Genomic DNA, 22000 nt, shown 5'->3' with positions numbered 1-22000 from the left:
GCACAAAGGACGCCACTGTTAAACACCAGCTCCCCCTCCACAAGATGGTTAAGTAAACAGAAAACGTCTACTTTAGAAAGGAGACACTAGTCTACTAATTTCCCAGTAACTCGCACCGTAGATGTCACAGAGACACACTTTCCAGAGCCTGGGATGCTGGATGCAATGATGCAGGGCAGAAGGAAAAACCAAAGTGTAAGAACTAGTGCAGGCGGTAGAACTCTCATGGAACTGCCTTCCACCCTAGAGATGCCAAAAGGAAGAGCCTTGTCCCCTAAAGCTCGATCTGCGCCAACCCGAGGGGGTGGGGTATCACGGAAGGACACCACTATGGACCCTGGACACCCCTCTTTTGGAGGTCTTCGCTGTCTGCTGTCTGTGCTTTCAGCGGCTGCCTGATTAACAGTCATTTCTGGATTAGCACACGGATGCTCCCGACAGAAAAACTAACACTCCAAGTCACATTCAGCCAATTACTTCTTAAATGAGATACCTGTCCATCAGGCAGTTACACTGCTCCAACTCTGAATAAGACAGCTCAGTTTCAAAGGTTAGTTCCTAAAAGGTTAGCTTTTACCTCAAAGATGTGACAGTAACACGCTGTGAGAGGAAAACTACTGTACTGGCACGTAAGTATGCAGAATATAGAGGAAGAACAAAAAGCTGAGCTTCCTAAGCAGACGAGTAACTTACTTAATTTTAATTCTATTCTATTCATCAATTTAGATGCTACATATCGATGAAAGCCAATTAAAAACTAGCTCAAGAGCAATGAAAACAACTGCCCGTGTACCTTCTAATATGCTTTGCACATGGGAGTCGCAGCCAGTCCTTTGACTCACAAGGTTCATCTACTTTCTAACAACAGCTGAAATCTAGCTACTGGCTGGTCAACGGGCTTCAGAGAGCTGCCTTACCTTGGGTGGCTCAAGCAGGAGTTCATGAAAAGATCCAAGTCTTCCTCGGATGGCTTCTAGAACGCTCTTGTTGACCGAACAAGCTGAATGACTCATGCCTGGTGGGCAGATCTCTATATGGCCTTCAAATCTTGAAACAAAGCAAGTTAATTTTATTTATTACTTCAGAACAAATCACTCAAGGTGCTCCAAATCAGCGTATAGGGATATACATAATAGCTATAGAATATATAGTGATTATATCAAAATTTCTGGAAGGATAGGAAGAAGGTGTAATAAAACCTTGATGGGGATCAGCCAACATGGTCTGAAATCCGAAGATGTACAGTGTCGGGTGAGAAATTATATGCCATTTCTTCCAATTCTCTCCTAAACCTTCTAACTCCTTATACCTATTGTACTAATATCAGGTCTCTAACCAGAAAATCTGGAAAGCAGCAGGAGATCCCTGAATTACAGGACACATCACACTGCCTGCCACTGGAAGACTGTTAATAATAAACAAGCCTGTATTTGTTCTATACAGTTTCTCTTGACTAATCAATCAACACTGCTTCCTATTTAAAAGTCTTAACTGACTCTTCTGTATAAAGCTTCATCTATACTCATTATAAACCAGTCCTTTTAGAAAAACTATTACGAGTGGAATGAGACACCCAAATCCCAATCAGTTTTAGAAAGCACAGGGTTTCTCAAAGTTTGGGGACATAAGGAGGGAGGGGTCTAAAAATGTGGGTGTACAGTTCAGATTAAAAGATAAACCTGAGAGTGGTGTGCCAGTGCAAACTAGCGCTTAACAATGTAGCTGCTGGAGCACGACTGCCTGAGCCTGAACCCTGGACCTTCACTCACCAGTAATTCGTTCTAATAGGGAAAACAGGAACCACTCAAGAATGTCCCTCCCAGGACTGCTGTGGGGACCACGCTAATGTAGACAAAGGACTGAGGGCGCTGCCAGACACAGCTGACACCTAGAGAGTGGTTATTAGGGCTGCTACCCCAGGACTGCTGTGGGGACCACGCTAATGTAGACAAAGGACTGAGGGCGCTGCCGGACACAGCTAACACCTAGAGAGTGGTTATTAGGGCTGTTACTTGAAAATAATTCACACGGGCAAGTGATTTCTAAGAGCTACACGGAACAGCCTTCAGACACTCAATTCCTAGAAAGGGGGAGTAGGTAAAGGCCTTTTGCTTTGATTATAGTGCTTTTTAATGTGTAGGGGTTTTAATAATTTATGTGGCCAAATATAGCATTCTTCACTATAGTCTCTGTCCAGGAAGCCATACTTAAAGCTCTTTACAATGCCATAATCCTATGAGTATTTGCATACTTTTCCTCTGGTGTTTTTCATTTAACTCATCTGGAATTTATTTTTATGCCAAACATAGACATGATATGTTTTTCCCCAAGTGGCGAGTCACTTCTAAGCCACATTTACAGAATGATCCGCTTTTCCCCACTTATGTGGAAAAAAAAAACCCATACAAAAACATATACTAAAATTCCTTAATCATTCATATACATTTTATTTGTTCATCTAATAAATACTTAGTGAGCATCAATTTATGTACCTGCCTTGACTCAGGTACTACAATCAATATCCATGGTGTTTCTCACATTTTAATCCTTTCAAATATATGTAAAAATCTGCCAAATCCAAAACAAAACCTGTGCTGATATTCCGAAGAGATACATGAAATCTGGAACATAGACTTGGAAAGGCACAAGAAGTGATGGCCGTTTGGGGCATCGGGAGTCTGTTCCTTTCCTCTCTGAACAGAGATCTACAGTCCAGATGCACGGTATCTGCATCCCCGCAGCTCCCTCAACCACTCACCAGTTAAGGAAACTTTGCTTATTTACTGTTTTGGATGATTATGAATAAAGGACACAAATATTCACTTACAAGTTTCTGTGTGACACAATTTTCACTTTTCTTGGGTAAATATCTAAGAGAGTGCTGGATAATATACTGTAATAAAGGTCTGTTTGTTAAAAAAACTGCCAGGTGTTCTTAGAAGATGGCCACATGACTTAACATCCCAGTCGGAGAGTGTGAGGCTTCACTGTCACCAGCGCTGGCTCTGTTTGGTTCAGCTGTTCAGTGGGCTGAATGGTCCCCCCACAAAACGTATGTCCACATCCTAGTCCCCAATCTGGATGCCTTTTCTTTCTTTCCTGCCTCACTGCACCGCTAGGGCCTGTAGCATGAGGCTGAATAGAACTGGTGATGGGAAATATTCTTGCCATGGTCCTTCATTTTAGGAGCTATGATTTCAGTCTTTGCCCATTAAGAATGATGGTGGCTATGGGTTTTCTTTTTGTTTCTCAGTTTCCAAGTTCCCTTCTATTCCTAATTTGCAGAGAGGTTTTATCATACATGAATGTAATGAAACGATCACATGGTTTTACTTCTTTAGTCTGTTGGTATCAGTTATACTGGTTGATATTTATTAAAGCTATTTTTGTAAAGCAGTTTTAAGTTCACAGCAAAATGGAAGGGAAGGTACAGAGACTCCCCTATACCCTCTGCCCCCACAAATGCACAGCCTCCCCATTATCAACATCCTCTACCAGAGTATGTTGATTACAATCCATGAACCTACACTGACACATCATCACCACCCAGAACCCAGCTTACATTGTGGTTCACTCTAACAGGTTTGGACAAATAATGACATGTATTGGTCACTATGATATTATACAGAGCATTTTCACTGCCCTAAAGGTCCCCTGTGCTCCACCTATTCATTTCACTCCCCTTGCCAACCCCTGGCAACCGTGATCTTTTTACTGTCTCCACAGTAAAATATGACATTTTCCAGAATGTATGTAGCCTTTTCAGACTGGCTTCTTTCACTTCTTTTTTTTTTTTTCTTTTTTTTTTTTTTTTGCGGTACACGGGCCTCACTGTTGTGGTCTCTCGCGCCGCGGAGCACAGGCTCCGGACGCGTAGGCGCAGCGGCCATGGCTCACGGGCCCAGGCGCTCCTCAGCATGTGGGATCCTCCTGGACCGGGGCACGAACCCGTGTCCCCTGCATCGGCAGGCGGACTCTCAACCACTGCGCCACCAGGGAAGCCCACACTTCTTTCTTTTTCATTTGCATTTAAGGTCCCTCCATGTCTTTTCATGGCACGAGGGCACATTCTTTTTAGTGCTGAATAGTATTCCACTGTCTGGATGGACTACGGTTTTTTACCCACTCACCTGCTGAGGGCCTCCTGGCTGCTTCCAAGCTTCGGCAAGTGTGGATAAAGCTGCTGAACAACCGTGTGCAGGTTTTTGCGTGACCCTAAGTTTTCAGCTCCTTTGGGTAAATACGAAGGCGCACAACCACTGGGCTGTATGGTAAAAGTACGTTTAGTTTTCTAAGAAACTACCAGACTGTCTTCCAAAGTGGCTGCACCATTTTGCGTTTCCACCGGCAACATATGAGATTTCCTGCTGCCCCGCAGTCCTGCCAGCACTTGGTTTCGTCAATTAGGTCCACTGAATTGCTAGTACTGTGCTTCTTACTGACTTCTGTCTAAACATTACGTCCACTTCTGTTAGAACTTCTGTTTTAGATTTACAAAAAAATTGCAAAAATAGTACAGAGTCCCCACGTGACCCACACCCAGTTTCCCCTGTTATTATCTTACATTTGTCAAAATTAATGAACCAGTACTCACACGTAAAATCCATACTTTATCCAGATTTCCCTGGTTTTTGCCTACAGTTGTTTCTCTGACCCAGAATCCACCCAGGACACCACACTATATTTAGCTTTCAAGTGTCCTTAGCCTCCTCTTGGCTGTGATAGTTACTCAGACTTTCCTGGTCAGGTACTTTGCAGAATGTCCCTCATTTGGGGTCTGGTCTTAACATTTTTCTCATGATCATGGGTCTTTGAGAGGAAGAACACTCAAGTAAAACGACATTTTCATTACATACTATCAACACAACAGTGCTGGCTGTTGACTTTGATTATATGGCTGAGGAAGTGCTGGTCAGATTTCTCTGGCAAACTTGACAGAGTAACTGTCAAGTTCTCATTTTATTCTCTCTTCATACTGCACTTTTTAGAAGGAAGTCATGAGGTGCAGTCTACACGTCAAGAACGGACAGTCTTTTTCTTCATCCTTGAGAAGGGATTATGAACTATTTGGAATTCTCCCACAGGGGAGGTTTGTCTCTTCACCCCCTTTTACTTATTCGGTCACTTATTTATATCAGTATGAACTCATGGGTATTTTATACTTTGTGTTATAAAACAATACTGCCTTATTTTATTGTGCAAGTGTTCCCAGCTCTGGCCACTGGGAGCTCTTTTAGTTGGCCCGCGTCCCTCTCACACGCCCGGTGCTGTGGTTCTCTCTGAGCGCGTCCTTACTGTCTGCACTACAGGATGGTCCACACTCATCTTGTATACTTCTTAGCCCAGTTGCAGAACCAGCCATTTCTCCATGAAGCCCTGGTTCCTTTACTGGAGGATGGTATGAGAAACTGAGATCTGGGCACACGGTTACTGGTTCCTGGTGATGCTTCATGACTTCTAGGCCTCACAAAGCAACTGTCTTCCTGGTTTAACTCTTCATATTTCAGTATAGGTAACTTCTAGTGTCCTACACTGATCCTTTCCTCAACTATGTCAAAGTTTACAAATGAGCCCGAAGGCATTCTTCAATTTCTGTTGTAGTTTTCATTTCTAGCATTTGTGTATGATCTTCCATATCTGTTAAAATTCTCCATCTGTTCACATATTGCTCACTTTTCCCACAAGCCTTTAACACATTAATCACAGTTATCTTAAATTCCCTACCAGATTGTTCCAACATTTTTGAATCTAGTTCTCCTGACTGCTTTTTCTCTTGAGAGTTCAGTTTGTTTGGGTTCTTTTCATCTTGCTTCTTTGTCTTGCAATTTTTTAGCTGTGACGTGGACATGCTGTGTAAGACAACAGAGACCGATATAACTAGTATTTGCAATGGATACACCCCTTTTTTTCTAGGTCTTTAGTGTGGGGTTTCTGGATCAATTTATAGTCAGCAGCTGAGTTAGGTTTGGGTTTTGTTGTTCCTATGACTGACTTCTCTCGGCACACTGAAGACTTTAAATGTGTCTCAAGTCACTTTGTATTTATAGTTAGGGATGGATTGCCAAGGTTTTCTCAACTTCTGTCTGCTCTGCCCCTGGCTGAGGTTCTTCCCTTCAAGCCTGCTCCTGTGCTGATGGCCTCCTTCCACACTGCAGTCTTCCCTCCGCCAGCACGCTGCTCTCGTCACTCGATGTGTGGTGGCCTGGTGGGGAGGACCGCTCTGTTGTTCTGGTTCAGCCTCAGTCTCAGGCAGCGGAAGTGCTCATGGACCTCAGGGGTGGGGCCCTCTCGGTGATCCTGCCCTTACCTCAGTGGTAGGGGCTCTCTAATAGCCTGGGCCCTGAAAAGTGTCCCTGCTTGTCCTGTGGGGCAGAGGCTTTTTCCTGGTCCCTTCCTCCTCATCGTGTCTTTAGGGTTACAGGGTTTGCCGCCCTTTCGCCAGTGGCTTCAGGGTTTTATTCAGCAGGGGCGGGAATGGAGAAGGACCCTGCTGCTGCACTCCGCAGCCCTACTCTGCAAGGGAGGCCTTCTCAGGGCTCTTACCCGGCCTCCAGTACTTCCTGAGCAGGGCTCGCAGGTATGTGCAAAGTCCTGAGTCTGTAGTTCTCAGGGTGCCCTTACTCTCCCTGCACCTGAGGCGCTTTGGGCGTTACATAACTTACTATTATTCTACGTTTATAAAAAACACATTGGCACTATCATTTTTTTAAGATGAAAAATGAAACTGTGTATCAAAGTACCTCAGTTCCTCAGCAGAAGATAAGAGTTATATTGTGCACTAACTTAGCCCTTCTCTCCTTTCTTTCCCGGACCGGGGCACAAACCCATGTCCCCTGCACTGGCCGGCGGACTCTCAACCACTGCGCCACCAGGGAAGCCCTCTCATTATTTCTTGAGTTTTATTAAAATAATCTGGAATTTATTGGGGTTTTTTTCAACATTTGACTTACTCAATTATTGATTCTTAACATAACTTTCATAGTCATATGAATTGTCACATTCCTATCTGTTTCATTTATCATTACTTTCACCAACATATTTCCTTATCTTAAGTTCTTTATTCTACCTTATTCTTCTGCTTGACTTCGGTAAAGTCCATCTTCGAGTAATTTGGCCCAGGTACAGGACACGGACGGGACACTGAGGTCCATACACTTGAAAATGCCTCCTGCCCTCACACAGCAACAAAAGTGCTTCAGGGTCACAATCCTGCCCCCTGTTTTTCAGTGTTTAGTTAGCTTTACAAATGACATGTCTGGCAACGTGATTTGCTTTGTAGTTAACCCACTTTTTTCTTGTCCAAATATTTTTAAGATTTATCCTTTATCCTAGGGATTCAGAAATCACATAAGGATAAGGCTAAGATCTCAGTTGTCCACCACCCCTCCACCTGCCCCTCTTTAAAGTTAATCGTGCTTAGTATTTGATAAACCTTTGTGGTCTGAGGATAAGTTCCTTCTGATCAGAAATTCCTTCCTGTCATTTATTACTGTATCGTCTCCATTCTCAAGCCAGAGTTGTCAATATAAATCTCACAGCACCAGCTCATGTGCTTTTAAACCATTTTGAGAGATGATGCAACTGCCTTGCAGCATGAGTAGCAAGATAACAGTCCTGTATTACCTGATTAATACCTTAAGTTATTGGTTACGTTATTTAAAATATGATTTACCAGGGAAGACACAGGCAAAGTCAAAACTACAGATACAACTCCAAATGACAACATAGCTGAAGCAGTGCTGCCACACTGCCCTTCCATTATCACTAACCAGAGATTAAAGAACCAGAAATAGAGATGAAGACTTTGGGAAGCAGGGATTGGTAAGGCTGTGTTTACTATTTTGCTAGAAACCAAAATGACATCACAAACTAAATCCAGAAACGCTGGATGGCTAAATTTTCATGTGCTGACAGTAGACCGTGTCTCTCCTCCTCTTCATGCCCTCTGCTTTACTGGATGGATCCAATAGTGGGTAAGAAAATACAAATTCTAATCTCCAAACCACATGTTCCCGGAATGCAAACACATACATACCTCTTCAAATTCTCATTCTCCAGAGAACAATTAGGAAAACCCTGACAATTAATAAGTAAATTAGCTTTGGGTATAAACTGTAAAGAATAATATGACAAATATTAATTGGCTTGTCCAGAGGCACATACATAGGGAACACAAGACTATATTTCTGATTCTGAAACACACAGCACAAAGTTTTCCTTAAGGCCTCAAGCCACCTGTCTGTCCATTTTTAAACAGCCTAATGAACTGTAGTTGCCTCATATGTGAAACCCCGGAAAAAAACAACCCAAAGCCTCAAGCTAGCAAGCACTGGACAGAATTACAAGATGGAAAGAGCTCTGAACTGCCACTTGGAGGAGAGCTGCATACAAACCAGGAACACCTATTTTCAATTTTCGTAAGCAAGAAATAAGCTTCTCTTGTGTTTGAGCCATTCTGTATGGGTTTGACTTATTAAAGAAGCATTTTGGTAACTACTACAATACCCCAAATGACTAGAATCCACATATTGCCAATAGTGTTTACCAAACCATATAGTTCAACTACACCTATGCATCCCATTCATATAAAACTATTTATATAGTAGAAAAAGATTCAACACCTGAAATTCACGGGCATGATATTGTAGCGATCAACCAACAACTTAACTCTTAGCTTTTAAAAATTCTAAAAGCAAAACCAAATGGCTCATTTCACAAGACAGAAAGGAAAACTTACGTTGGTCGCCGTGTCTCAAGTAAAGCCAACAATATCTGGACTGCGCTGACTATGGCCGATTCATTCTTCTCCTTGTGGAAAATATTTGATAGGAGCTGCTCTATGATTTCTTGCCTAGGAAAACAAATCAATAGTCAAGCGCTAATTGTAACACTGTTTAACACAACTTTGGAGAAAAAGATCATGGTATCAGTAAGACAAGTATTATAAAAGAGTTCAACCTCATTTGTGCATATTTATTAACAATATTTTATGTTTAATATATCTATAAGGAAGGCCAGTGATCTTGCTTATCATAAATGTAACACAGACACACACACACAGACACACACACACACACACACACATATACATATATATTCCCATCCCCTCCCCTCAGCAAAGTCATCTGGGCCCTGCGTGCCTTTGCCAATCTTGTTGAAAGCCAACAAACACCTCACGACTGGAAGTCACCTCCTACTCAGATGGTGGGGACGGGCGGTAAAAAGACTCAGAACCCTTCAGCCCCACAGAAGGAGGGGACTTTTTACGAAAGAAACCATAAATATTTTCCCACAAAGGCATTCATGTATAATTAACAAACATCTAAAACAGATACGCAATAACGTCACTTGCTGCACAGTACTCCACAACTAAAACTTGGTAAAAACCAAAATAATGTGGTAGCAGTGAGATGGGTGTGGCTGAACTCCTGCCCCAAAAGTATTCTCCACAGGCTCTTCCCATGACACCCCCCACACGTGTATACAAGGTCACAATTAATGTAGAATACAAGGGTAACCTGTTAGTTTCTTAGGATCTCAGTAATTTTTAGAACCCATGGGGATTAAGAAATGGAATCACCTTAGCAATGAGAGGGACAGCTGGTTGTCCCTGGTGCCCACCTGGCAGACACACCAGTCACCCCAAGGTACAGCTGTGCTCACTGGCTACTAACACCAGTTCCTTTACCAGGTTAGGGCAGCAAGTAGGAGAGAATCTCTTCCTCTTTGGGGGAAGCAAATAAAACTGGTATCTAACATAACTTCAGAGGATCCCCTTGGAGGAAGTAGCTTTCAAGTACTCTCAGACCAGCACTAGAATTGCTTGTGAGATCTCTACCCAAAACAGTACTGTAAAAGTCACTAAACACACAGCAGTCTACAGAATAACTATTAAACTTGGAACTGAGCTCTGGAAAACAGACTGCTTTTTTGTAAATACGTATATTCTTCAAATAGCAGCCTCACCCCAGGTAGAGGGGTACCGACAGGGCATCCAACTGTAGACGTCCACCTTCTCATTCAGCTGTAGTGTCTAACTTTCCAGAGAGCAATATCACCTTTCGTAAACCCTGACGCCTGAAGGGAGTGGCTAACAAAGAGGTTCTCACTCTTTCATGGCTGCATCAAATTGGAAGTCTACCATACCCATGGAGAGCGTTCTACTAATGGACAAAAATGAGATAATAACCAGCAAAAATGTGACCGTCAAGATGCAACACAGCAGCTGAGCCATATTCTGAGTCTTAGCTAAACATACAAATATCACCAAATACAGAAGAAATCATAAACTGAAGAACTGAGCTTATTAAACAGGATAAAAAGAATGCCTTCATATTCTTTAAATAATAAGGCATTTATTTACAAGTGAGAAGACATATTCACTTCCACTTTTTAAAAAATGGAGTTCTTGGGCTTCCCTGGTGGCGCAGTGGTTGAGAGTCCGCCTGCCGATGCAGGGGACGCGGGTTCGTGCCCCGGTCTGGGAAGATCCCACATGCCGCGGAGAGGATGGGCCCGTGAGCCATGGCCGCTGAGCCTGCGCGTCCGGAGCCTGTGCTCCGCCACGGGAGAGGCCACAACAGAGAGAGGCCCGCGTACCGCAAAAAAAAAAAAAATGGAGTTCTTGGACAAACACCAATAAAGTTCATTATGTGAGCTGTGTTACGCACGAGGCCAGCCAGGTTCTTCACCCAGGCCTTTGAGACGATGGCGCACTTCTGTTTTGTTTTGTTTTTGTGTGGGCAGCTAAAGACTCGCATCTATAAAAATAACTGGGCTCAACCCGGCCCAGAGGCCGACCCACTGTCAGCTCATTAGTATCAAGAATTAGGAGCTGCCTGGTCCAACCCTCCCTAACACAACTAGTTTTAAAGGAATTCTGGAACTTCAGATTTTCCCACAACAGAGCTACTAAATTAAATACATTCAATTTAAGCTCAGACTGTTTCCCAAGCTAACACTCACTACCTAACACCTCGGTCCACTTTCTTAGAGACCTTTTGGTATCCCTACCCACCATGACCATTCTCTTTAACCTTAGCTCATTTCCAATTTTTCCTGCAGTGCTAACCTACACTTCCAGTTACACATACGGTGTTTATGTGGGGGTTAGCCTGTATACCGAGTAGACTGGCTTATAACACAACACTGCTATATATTATTAGGTGATAATCAAATACATACAGATATATAACAATATATAAAGTATACACAGATACTGTTAAAATTAATAAAAGCTTACTAAGCTCACAGGAGCCTTTGGTCACTGTGTACTTCCTCAATCAACAGATACTAAAGAGAACGACTATAATGTGGGAACCCGTCTGATATTAAAAAGGGTTGGTTCTCATCCTCAAGAAGAGTGTGGGAAGCACTGTTACAGAGTTAAGTCTCCCCGATGCTCAGTGCAGTGAAGGTTTAACTCAGTGACACCATGGAGCCCCTGACTCTTTAGGACCATGTAGTTGAAGAAATTTACTCTAACATTTAATGATGTTGATTATGTACCTATCTGCATCAAAGTACAGTTGCCTGATCCAGGACTAAAAACACAGTGTGAAATATATTAGCTAGTGCATACAGAGGCTCCAACAGCTAGATCCCACATTTAGCCCAAATAGAGTTGAGTGAAGAGAGGGCTGGCACAGAAGAACTCAGTGATTACTACTGACCAGCCTGACACTCGGGGTGAACCTGCAGTCCAGGAAGGGAGCCAAGCACCACCTGTGGCCACAGAACGCTCAAAAGGTAACTAGTCTGAATTGGCCTGCCCTAAGTGTAAAATACACACTGGATTTCCAAAACTTTGCACAAAGTAAAGAATGTAGACTCACTCATTAATAATTTTTTAAATGAACATATGTTGAAGTATTATTTTGTACCTATTAAATAAAACATAAAAATTAATTTCACCTATTTTTTTACTTTAATATGGCTACTAGAAATTTTTAAATTACATGTGACTTTTATTATATTTCTAGTGGACAGTGCAGTCATGAACCATATGAAATTACTGTCAGTCAACATTTTTTAACCTTGAGTAAGTTAATTTTTACATGGTTCAACCTGTTTCTACTACAATTATTGGTATTGTATATTATAAAAGGAGTACATATGCCATAATGCCCAAGAATAACTGAAATGGGGCAGGTAAGATGACATTTTACTCAGAAGCTGATAATCTCTTGTCTTGCTACTTGAGAGAACTCGTCAATTCCTTCCTATTCTACAATGCACACTGGGAAAATACAACTTTATTTCTCAGAATACAGAGTTTAAAACAAGATACCTTGTCTCTAATTTGTTCCTTGTTTGCCTCACACTTGCCAAGTAAACAATACACACAAATGTCTTAGTTTAATAAAAGGGTCTTCCCGGCCAAAAGATGCAAACGAGTCTCAATGTACAGGAGGACTAAAAGATTCCAACAAAGTCATTAAGAAGAACAACAGTAGCAGTAAACTGATGCGAGACTGCCATTCGTACATAACAACGCTAACTGTAGGCACTCTTTCCAGTTACTCATCCAAAGTGGGGAAATGCCTTATTTTTGTTTACTAAAATAACGTTCAGTTGTAGGGATGCAGGCAAATGTATGCCCATACTTGATGGTAAATACTCTTCCTGAAAATGTATGAATCTACAAATACCAGTATGGTAGGTTGGCCATTCGCAGATTTCAAAATACTACACCACCCCCAAGCTGTCTTCCACCTGAAACACATGAGATGTCTGTTCATTAGGAATTATCTAAAAATAAGGGCAGAAGCAATATAAAGAAACAAAACATACAAGATGTATAACCCTTCGAATCAGGTCTGGTCAGGTTACCCCAGTCAGCTGCCAAGGTATAGTGGATCCTAAGAAGAACTTCTGATTAAAAATCACCGACTGGGAATTCCCTGGTGGTCCAGTGGCTAGGACTTGGCCCTTTCACTGCTGATGGTGCGGGTTTAATCTCTGGTCGGGGAACTAAGATCCCGCAAGCCACGCGGCATGGCCAAAAAATTAAAAAAAAAAAATCACTGACTAAGATGGGTCAAATTACTTCATATACCTATCTTCCCCAAAGACCATGGAGGCAGTGACAGCAGTTACGATGTCACTGCCCCATCCATGATAGTTTTATAGAATTTAGTTTACAGTTATTGAAAAGTTCAAAGTCTACATATAAATGTCATTTATTTACATTCTTACTCTGTAAGTCTCCAATGGGCATCACGACTGGCTGAGAGCAGATAAGCAGGTTTTCCTGCCTTCTCAGCCACCCACAGGTTATTTTCCAGGGACACGATTCCCACGTAAGAAACACTTACCAAGTACTTACACTGGAAGCACATCAAATAGCATCAATACAAAGAAAGAACAAGAAGAGAGTTTCAAACATACTTTTCTAGAGTGGCAAGCAGGGGGTCTGGTTCCGTACTGTTCTGAATTTGTAACATCTGGTCTCTGCTCAGGCGGACAATTTCACAAAGTGACTGTGATGCATTTGAATGCCGCTAAAGGAAAGAAGTACAATTTTAACTATAAGACACATCAGAAGTCAAATTTATAATAAAATAAAGTTAGTGAAGAAACTGCTTAAGAAGTAACACAAATTAACACTGGCCATAAGCTACAGTGAATAAAAAGCCAGGGTCCAAAGAAATAACATATGTCAAGCATGAGTATTTTACCCTTCCAGGCTTTACTTAACAATACCACAAACAAAATACATGTTACTTTGTGTAGGGAAATGTAATTAAAGTTCTGACAAGGAAAAATTTCTTTAATTAAATACTTGAAGAAAAATATAACCCCCCAAATTTATATCCTTTTAGCAGCAAAGAAAGATGAACACAATTCTTTGGCTTAAAAAAATACACGCCGCTTTCTGGAATATACTAATGGATAAGAAATATTACTTCTTTCAGTGCGCAGTGTGCTATTCTACAGGAAAGTTCTGAAATCTCAGCACCAAACGTCTATGCTCCGTGGCATGTGGCACTGAGCATCACCTGCCCAGTGAGACCAGCAGGTTCCAGCACAGATGACAACACACACCAGGATATCAAAATCCACTGTTTGCAATCAGGAGTCTAACACTTCCTCAATAAATATATGCAATTCATCACTTAATACAAAACGGAAGTATCAACAGGACTGTCCAAAAGACAAAATTAACTTCTCTTGCAAGTCAGTTAGAGAAGGTGCTGATGCCCCAAACGCTTTGTCCTTTGCAAAAAAAAGTTGCTGCAGAGTTGGGCTTCTCCTCTGTCAACTTCTCCTGGACCCTTCAGACAGGGACAGTACCTGTTGAGCAGGAACCTAGTGAGCAAGCCTCGTCTGTGGATGTGTCCTCCCTACCCCAGGAATAGGGCAGGCCACGCTCCTGTCCTCACTCTCCTCGGCCTGCACCGGCCACATTTCCAGCACATGGGAAATGTGCTCTTGGAACCATCCAACTCCCCCAGCCACAGCAGGAGGGCTCATCACCCCAACCAGGCCGAGGGCGCCGTCGAAGCTCTAGCACCGAATACGTGCACACACTGGAGTGTCCTTCCTGAGAGTCAGCAGTAACGATACTGCAGGGAGCACATGATGTACTGTCTCAGGGGAGGGTGGGAATCAACAGCCCCTTTAATGGTTAGCTCTTTTCTTTTTTGAAGGGGGTGGTGGGATGGGGAGCCTGCTTTAGATAAACTCCAGGTACCAAAAGTTTTTTAATGGACTGCAGTAGAAGGGGCTACATCTACCTCCACAGGAAATCTGTCTTGGTGGGGAGAACACGCTCCGGCCACAGGCTCCTTCCTCTGCACTGTCTCCTCTATGGCGCTCATTCTCCGGTTAGTCCAAGCTAGAGGCATCCAAGGAGGCTGCCCAAGCCCCATGACATACCCTGCATGTTGTTTGAAACAACTCCTTTGTAGATACTACCTTGAACCACGTGGAACTGTCATTTCCATAGGCAGAAATGGCCAAATGCTGGCAGCTCCACAAGAGTCAGTCCACTACTGAAGGCAGCAACAAGGGCAGCAGCAGAGAAGTAGGGGGACAGCCTCCTCTACAGCAGCATACCCGCTAGTCCTGGAGACCCCACCCCGCCCCCAAGCATCCCCTCAGCATGGAGCTCAACGTGCAAACTCCAAAGCAGCTTCAATTCTACTGCCAAGTCAATCTCTAGCACCCAGGACAAAGGCCAAACCTGTCGGCACAAAAGCCTGAGCCAGGAAGTAGAACCACCAAGAGCTCATCCCTCTTAAGGATTCAATGGTGACCAGGATCCTGCTGCGCTGTCTGGAAAGCTTTAGCCAGAATGGAAAAAACAAATGCACACAGACGTGGCCACATCATTTGGGCTAACGATGGGTATAAAAGAAAAACAAAGTGTGGAGGAGGTTTGTAATAAAGGCAAGCAGATGCAGCACGAAGTCTCAGCTCTAAAAAGGAGAAGGAGCTAGACCCAAGGCTCACTGTTTCACATTCCGGGAAATTTTCTGAGTATCGGCAAAATGCAATATTTTAAAAAGCCTTTGGCGTTTAGAAACCTGTCAACTTGAAGAATGCCAGGTGATCGCTGTTACCTACCCTCTACCTTCACACCTAGTACCATTATGCTCTGTGCCCAAATAAACATGGTTCACTTTTTTTTTTTAAATCAAGTTTATAGTCACCCAAGAGAACTTACATCTTCTTCTTGCGATGGATGAACTATTTCCACAAGCCTCTGGATAATTTTCTCCTCATTTAACCACTGTAAAACACATTGTAGAAGTAATCATAGCAATGAGTGGCTCTTGTTCAAGCCCCAATGAAGATAAACATACTTGGAAATATCCATCACATTTTAAGTAGAATGTTACAGGTTTTCTCTGGACTTTGAACACTACAGGAAATTAAAAGTCCCCCAAGGAAAATGCCAGTGAATATATTATTTTAACAGTAGCTACAGTACCAACTACTCCCCAAGTCACAATACCCACATCCAAAAATTCTATACATCAGTTTCTTAGTGATGTTAATTCTCAGACACTGGGTACTAAAACGGTCTGTACTTTGGACAGGAAGGCGGGGGGGAATGGAACTTATACATTTTCTGTAAGAGAGCATTCACTTTAAGAGAGCTTCAAAAAGGCTGAGAAAAGCAATATTTAGTAGCAAGCCTCTGGCTTAAAACACATGATGAACTTTTACCTTCTAAAACCAAAACAACCGCAGGAAACGTGGGGGCTGGCGGGCACCACAGAAACAGAGTTTGTCTGCCCTGCCACATGCTAGCAAGCTATCACCATGATTAGGACACTCTCTTCTTCCACCATATATGAAATACTGCCATGAATGAAAATATGAAGGGGATGAGAATAAATGAAAAATCAGCCGGCGTAATATTAGTTCCACAAGGAACAGGAACACCGTAATAAGGCACTCACTACCTGGAACGGGCGTGCACACACACAAAATCCCAAAGGTTAACAGAGATGGCGGCGGGGCTGGGGGTGGGGTGGGTGGCAAGAAATCGGACACGCTTTGCTAAAGGCATGTGGAGAAATTCTTAGGTTGCCTCTAGGCTCCTTAAGGAGAACATGCCAAAGGAAAATGCAAACAAAAGCTATTAGGAGGGGCTTCCCTGGTGGCACAGTGGTTGGGAGTCCGCCTGCTGATGCAGGGGACACGGGTTCGTGCCCGGGTCCGGGAGGATCCCACATGCCGTGGAGCAGCTGGGCCCGTGAGCCATGGCCGCTGGGCCTGCGCTCCGCAGTGGGAGATGCCACAGCAGTGAGAGGCCCGCGTACCGCAAAAAAAAAAAAAAAAAAAAAAAAGCTATTAGGAGACTACCACAAAGGCAGAGGCCCAACTTTACATTTTAAGATGTTTTAAAATGTGTACGTGAAGTACACTGTGTTTGAATCTGTTCAAACACAGATTCTGACTCAGCAGGGCAGGGGTGAGACCTGGGATTTCTAACATGCTCCCAGGTGATGTCTGGGACCAAACTTTGAGTAGCAACGGCCTAAAACAGGATGCAAACACCTCTACATAGGAGGTGGGGCAGAAGGTCCTGACGGGCAAGGGAAAAAGTAGGAAACTTTGTGGGCAGTGAACGAATCAAACGCCCACCCTCACTGACTCCACAGCTATTAACAAGCACCGACAGCCCAAGCCCACGGTGGGCTCCCCAATCAAAGTAAGACATTTAGGAGTTTCTAACTACCCTTCCCCCGACCTATGCCTTTATTAACGACCCACCACCATATCCCTCCAGAAACGCACCTATTCCTTTGGAAGTGGGCCCTAAAATTCAACCCAGCAGTGACCAAAGGAATTCTAAGAAACCATACTGAATAATTTCCCCCAATAATAATCCAAACATAAAGGTGACCATCCCTCTTATCCTTAACCACCTTCCCTGGAATCCCCAACCTCTACTGAGAAGAAACTCACATCCACAAAAGCACACCTAAAAAGGGCCAGAGTCCCAATTTAGGGCCCTCTCCCACAGGCAACTCCCAGGCCATCCACGAGGCCCCTGCAGCTGACTTCCTCACATGACCACGGTTCTCAGTAGACCTCTGCCTGCTCCTACAGACCCAGCCCTGACCCAACCCCCAGACTCTCCCACTCACACAAACACACGCTCCGGCACGCCTGCCCACCTTGGTAGAACATGTCCTTCCCTGGGACACCACCCGACAGACCCTCCTTCTGGGCCTTCAGGTCTTTAGCTTTTTCAATAAAACTTGTTTCCAGAGTTTTAAGGTTTGAGGTTGAGTATTAAAGATGGATTGAGGGACTTCCTGGTGGCACAGTGGTTAAGAATCCACCTGCCAATACAGGGGACACGGGTTTGAGCTCTGGTCCGGGAAGATCCCACATGCCGTGGAGCAACGAAGCCCGTGCGCCACAACTACTGAGCCTGCGCTCTAGAGCCCATGAGCCACAACTACTGAGCCCACGTGCCACAACTAATGAAGCCCATGCACCTAGAGCCTGTGCTCCACAACAAGATAAGTCACCGCAATGAGAAGCCCACACACCGCAACGAAGAGTAGCCCCCGCTCGTCACAACTAGAGAAAGCCCACGCGTAGCAACGAAGACCCAACACAGCCAAAAATTAATTAATTAAAAAAACAAAAAAGATGGATTGGACTGGGGAATGGTTCTGGAAGGAGGCGGTGAAAGGGACAAAAGAGAGGAAGAGACAGAAGACAAGAAGCAAAGACGAGAGGCTGTGAGAAACCTCATCTTCAAGTCACTCACACCCTCATGTGTCCACCCAAATCCCACCCAAGGCAGCGCCTCAGGATACACACATGTCCTGAAATAACCACCTCACCAAATTGTAAAATATGTGCCCTTTTGGAGGTAAACTCCTTTCTCCTTCTTATCCCATGCTCCTAGGTACCCACGAGAAGAAAGTTACTTCTGAAGCCAGATTCCCTAGAAATGCCAACACCTCTTCTTTTTGACTTTCAGAGATATCTCTGCAGTGTGACCATCTTCTCAAGAAAGAAGCCTCACAGAATTCTCAGATGAGACTTTTAGCTCCCACTGAAGAACAAACCAGCAAAGGGAAAGAACCCCTCACAAGGAGACAGCCTATGTACCTAGGGATGTACACGTCGGGAATCCTAATCCTGAAAAATCTGAATCTCTTCCCATTTTGGAATCCACCCCCCACCCCTGTTTCCCAGACCACTTTCTAGCAATCCCCTAGAATCCCGCCCAGACTGAGCAGCCCAGCAGCTCGAGCGCCACTCCCCGGCCCGTCCACAGCGGCCGTGATCCTACTCACATTCAGCACATCCTGCCTGGGCTGTGGGGGCTCAATGCACGTCAGGAGCCTGAGCAACAAGTCCATGATGGCCGATGTTCCTATGTGCTTCATAATAAGGTCCACAAAGTCACGTTTCTTCTTTAGGAAATCCACAATCTAGAGGAGAACAGCCACAACTGAAAGACACATCACTTGGGAACTATCAACTTTAGGATGCTTTCAGTCATGACCCATCTAGCTGCCCCTGCCAAAATCCACCACCACTTTAAGTTAAGGAATAGCAAATGCTGAATTAGTAGTAAGATGTCAAATTGGAAAGCCTTCTAATTGTTACAGTATTCAAAAACCTCTTGGGGGAAAAAATCTCTTAAATTATCACATGTTCCCTAATACAAACACACCATAATCTTTTATTTCTGTTCACTTTCATTATTAATTCTCAAAGAATGAGGACTAAAAATTTAACACCCTATAAAGAGCAAGCAAATACACCACTTAATAGTTTATGGACATAAAGCAAGTCCATTAGGCTTTACATGAAAACACAGAATAAACATTCAAAATCCTACCTGTACTCTAGCAAGTAAGAAAAACAAAAAAACATAAAGATTTCTACATCAAAGTGGCTAACTCATGCGCCATAGAAAATCACATCTGCATTTTACGTCAGCAATTCACCTGATCAAATTAACACAAGGAGGGTGAGTGAGTGTGGAAGAGGCTGACAGTTACCCCGAGGAGTTATGAAAACAGTCATACAGTCATGACCGCCACCTGGGTCTCTCCTGCGCAGGTGGAAGAAGGCACCTGTTCTGTCCTGGACACCCTTGTGTACTTTCTGGTTTCTGTCTGTGTGCACAAATGACCTGTTCTAAAGTCCCAGAAGCAGCACAATCAGCGTGGCAGCTGCCCTGACAAAAGTCTCACCGGAGTCTCTCAGAAGCCTGTGCGGCAGGGCTGCTCAACTCAGTGTTACAGATGAGGAAACTGAGGCTCAGACCAGTGAAATATCTTGCTAGAAGCTAAAAAGTGGATGCCCTGAGATTTAAATGCCCCCAAAGCCACAAGTCTGCCGTTATCCCACACAACGTCTAACAGCCAGGGATGAACTAAAAACTGCCTCACACCATCGGGTGTAAATGCAGGATTAACCATCACATGTTGCTTCTCTAGACAATGAGGCTGAACTCTGTAACATAAACCTTCAAGAAGTTATACATAATTAATCCACTCACAACTGAGTCACTTGGTAGTTTTAAAAGCACAGTGGAGAAGAGAGGCAGAAAAAGTCAAATGTGGCCAAAATACTGCATTATTTAGGGGCAAAAGCACTGACTCTGGAGCCCAAAGGCACAAGTGCCAGCCAGTGCCGTGGTGGCACAGCAGGGACAGCAAGCTGGAGGACCGCACTGCTGGCGGGCCCGCCCATCCAACACTGACGATGCTTCATGCAGCTGGACCTCCCGCTCCACGAGTTAATGAATGTCTGTACTGGTTAGGTCAGACTGAGTCTGAATTTTTTCCATTACTTGCAGTTGCATATATCCTTACTAATACATTATGTGATGGGAAACCTTTATTTACACTCAAAATTCTCAAAAGGATAGAAAGGTGCAGTGTGACCTTTCCCTGAAGCTGAAAGAGCAAGGGCTCTCGAATCCTCTCGTGGCTGAGGGCTTAAATGAGAAGCCCGACGAGCAGCAGAGCGAATGGGCCCTCCTCTCGGCATTTAATTGGCACGTGCCATGTTCCTTACACAGGTAATATGTCTGGCCTCGAAGACCAATGCAAATATGTAGAACAACACAGAGCTTTAAGTGTATTCTCACTCTATAATAAAGGTACACTGAAATCCAGGACCCACAAATTTGGGTTTCCCTAGAACAGAGTGAGGAGAAAAGCATGATGAAGGTGTGAGCCCTGTCTCAATTGTGACTACAACCATCTGGAACTGACTAGGTACCTTAGACTGATGGGATGGCTTGCACTTTCCTAAAACAGTCAGTAGCACTGTCACTTCTCATCAAAAGACAGAAGAAGGAACGACAATCTGTATTGCAGTGATCATGATTTAGGGATTACTATCTAAGGAAAAAGAACCTCAATTCCAATACACTTAGGAAGGTAATCCTGCTCAATTAAGAACATGAAAGAACAGCCTCGTCTAAAATAAGACATGTATCCACTTTGCCTTGGCAAAGGACAGACATACTGGGCCTAAAATAGTTCCAGTCCCTCCATGTTTGCTGACAGCAAGGACGGGTCAAGGAGCCTGTTTTCCACCACGAAGGATGCCAGGCCCAACTGGTGTGACCCCTGCACCCCTGTCATCACACCCCTGCTGGCTGCACTCTGTAGGACTGCTAGTTTGCACTCAGGCATCTGAGGCTATTGTTGCTCCCTGGGTGCCTGTTTCCATAAGTGGATCACAGCCTCCTCCTAAGCAGGTCCTTTTCCACACCAGTTCCCACTAGAGCAGTGATTCTCAAATTTCAGCGTGCACCACGGTCATCTGGGAGGCTTCTTAAATCCCAAATTGCTGGCCCCACCCCCAGAGGGTCTGATTCAGTACGTCTGGAATGGGACTCAAGATCTTGCTTTTCTAACAAGTTCTCAGGTGGTCCTCATGCTGTTGGACCAGGGACCACACTTTCGAGAACCACTACACATCCGACAGATACTTGGAAAGTAAGTTTCCCAAGTACAGTACATCTAAATTAAGAACAAAATGAAGCGTGGGGGGGCAGGGGGGCGGGATGTGGGAACACAGATGGACAACACCATGAAGAAGATGACTACGATAATGAAGGAAGAAGAGGAAGAGCGGGGGGAGGTTCCTGGCATTAACAGTGAGGAATGAGCTCCTGCTAAGCCCTACCGGACAGGAACAGCAGAGCTCCATGTGTACGCACATGACAGTCAATACCCAGATGGCTCAAGTTTTTGAGTGGAGTCAAAACAGAAACAATCACCATTTGTATAAACTAACCATCAGTTGCATTTATGGGAAAGCTTTTTAAGTTTCACCTGTGATCATCCTTAGGGGAAAGAAAAAATAAGTCAACTGTTACTTTACCATAGTCACTAAGATGCCACCCACACACCAAGCACCCAGTGTGCACCCTCCTCACACCATCCTCACAAATGGACCCCAACATTCTCACGCTTCCAACCACCTGTCAAAAGAGGAAGCCAAAGTACACTGAAAAACCGAGATGTGAGGTACTCAGAAAAGAAGAGGT

At 44.0% G+C, this 22000-nt stretch overlaps 1 protein-coding gene across 12 annotated transcripts in view; it reads right to left on the bottom strand.

The window, feature by feature from the left end:
* The window catches only part of PPP6R3 (protein phosphatase 6 regulatory subunit 3), a 125178-nt gene that overhangs the window by 44659 nt on the left and 58519 nt on the right, over nucleotides 1-22000 (bottom strand). For all 12 annotated transcript variants that reach the window (XM_065881577.1, XM_065881579.1, XM_065881581.1 and 9 more), the window contains 5 exons: nucleotides 18777-18914; nucleotides 15671-15736; nucleotides 13390-13502; nucleotides 8738-8851; nucleotides 918-1047 (listed from right to left, as the gene is read on the bottom strand). In XM_065881577.1, coding sequence (XP_065737649.1) covers nucleotides 918-1047; nucleotides 8738-8851; nucleotides 13390-13502; nucleotides 15671-15736; nucleotides 18777-18914 — 561 coding nt within the window. The remainder of the gene's footprint in view (nucleotides 1-917; nucleotides 1048-8737; nucleotides 8852-13389; nucleotides 13503-15670; nucleotides 15737-18776; nucleotides 18915-22000) is intronic.

This window comes from Phocoena phocoena, chromosome 8 (assembly GCF_963924675.1).
Source record: "Phocoena phocoena chromosome 8, mPhoPho1.1, whole genome shotgun sequence".
Taxonomy (NCBI): Eukaryota; Metazoa; Chordata; class Mammalia; order Artiodactyla; family Phocoenidae; genus Phocoena; species Phocoena phocoena.
Note: the sequence above shows the minus strand (reverse complement) of the source record. Positions and strands in the feature narration are given on the sequence as shown.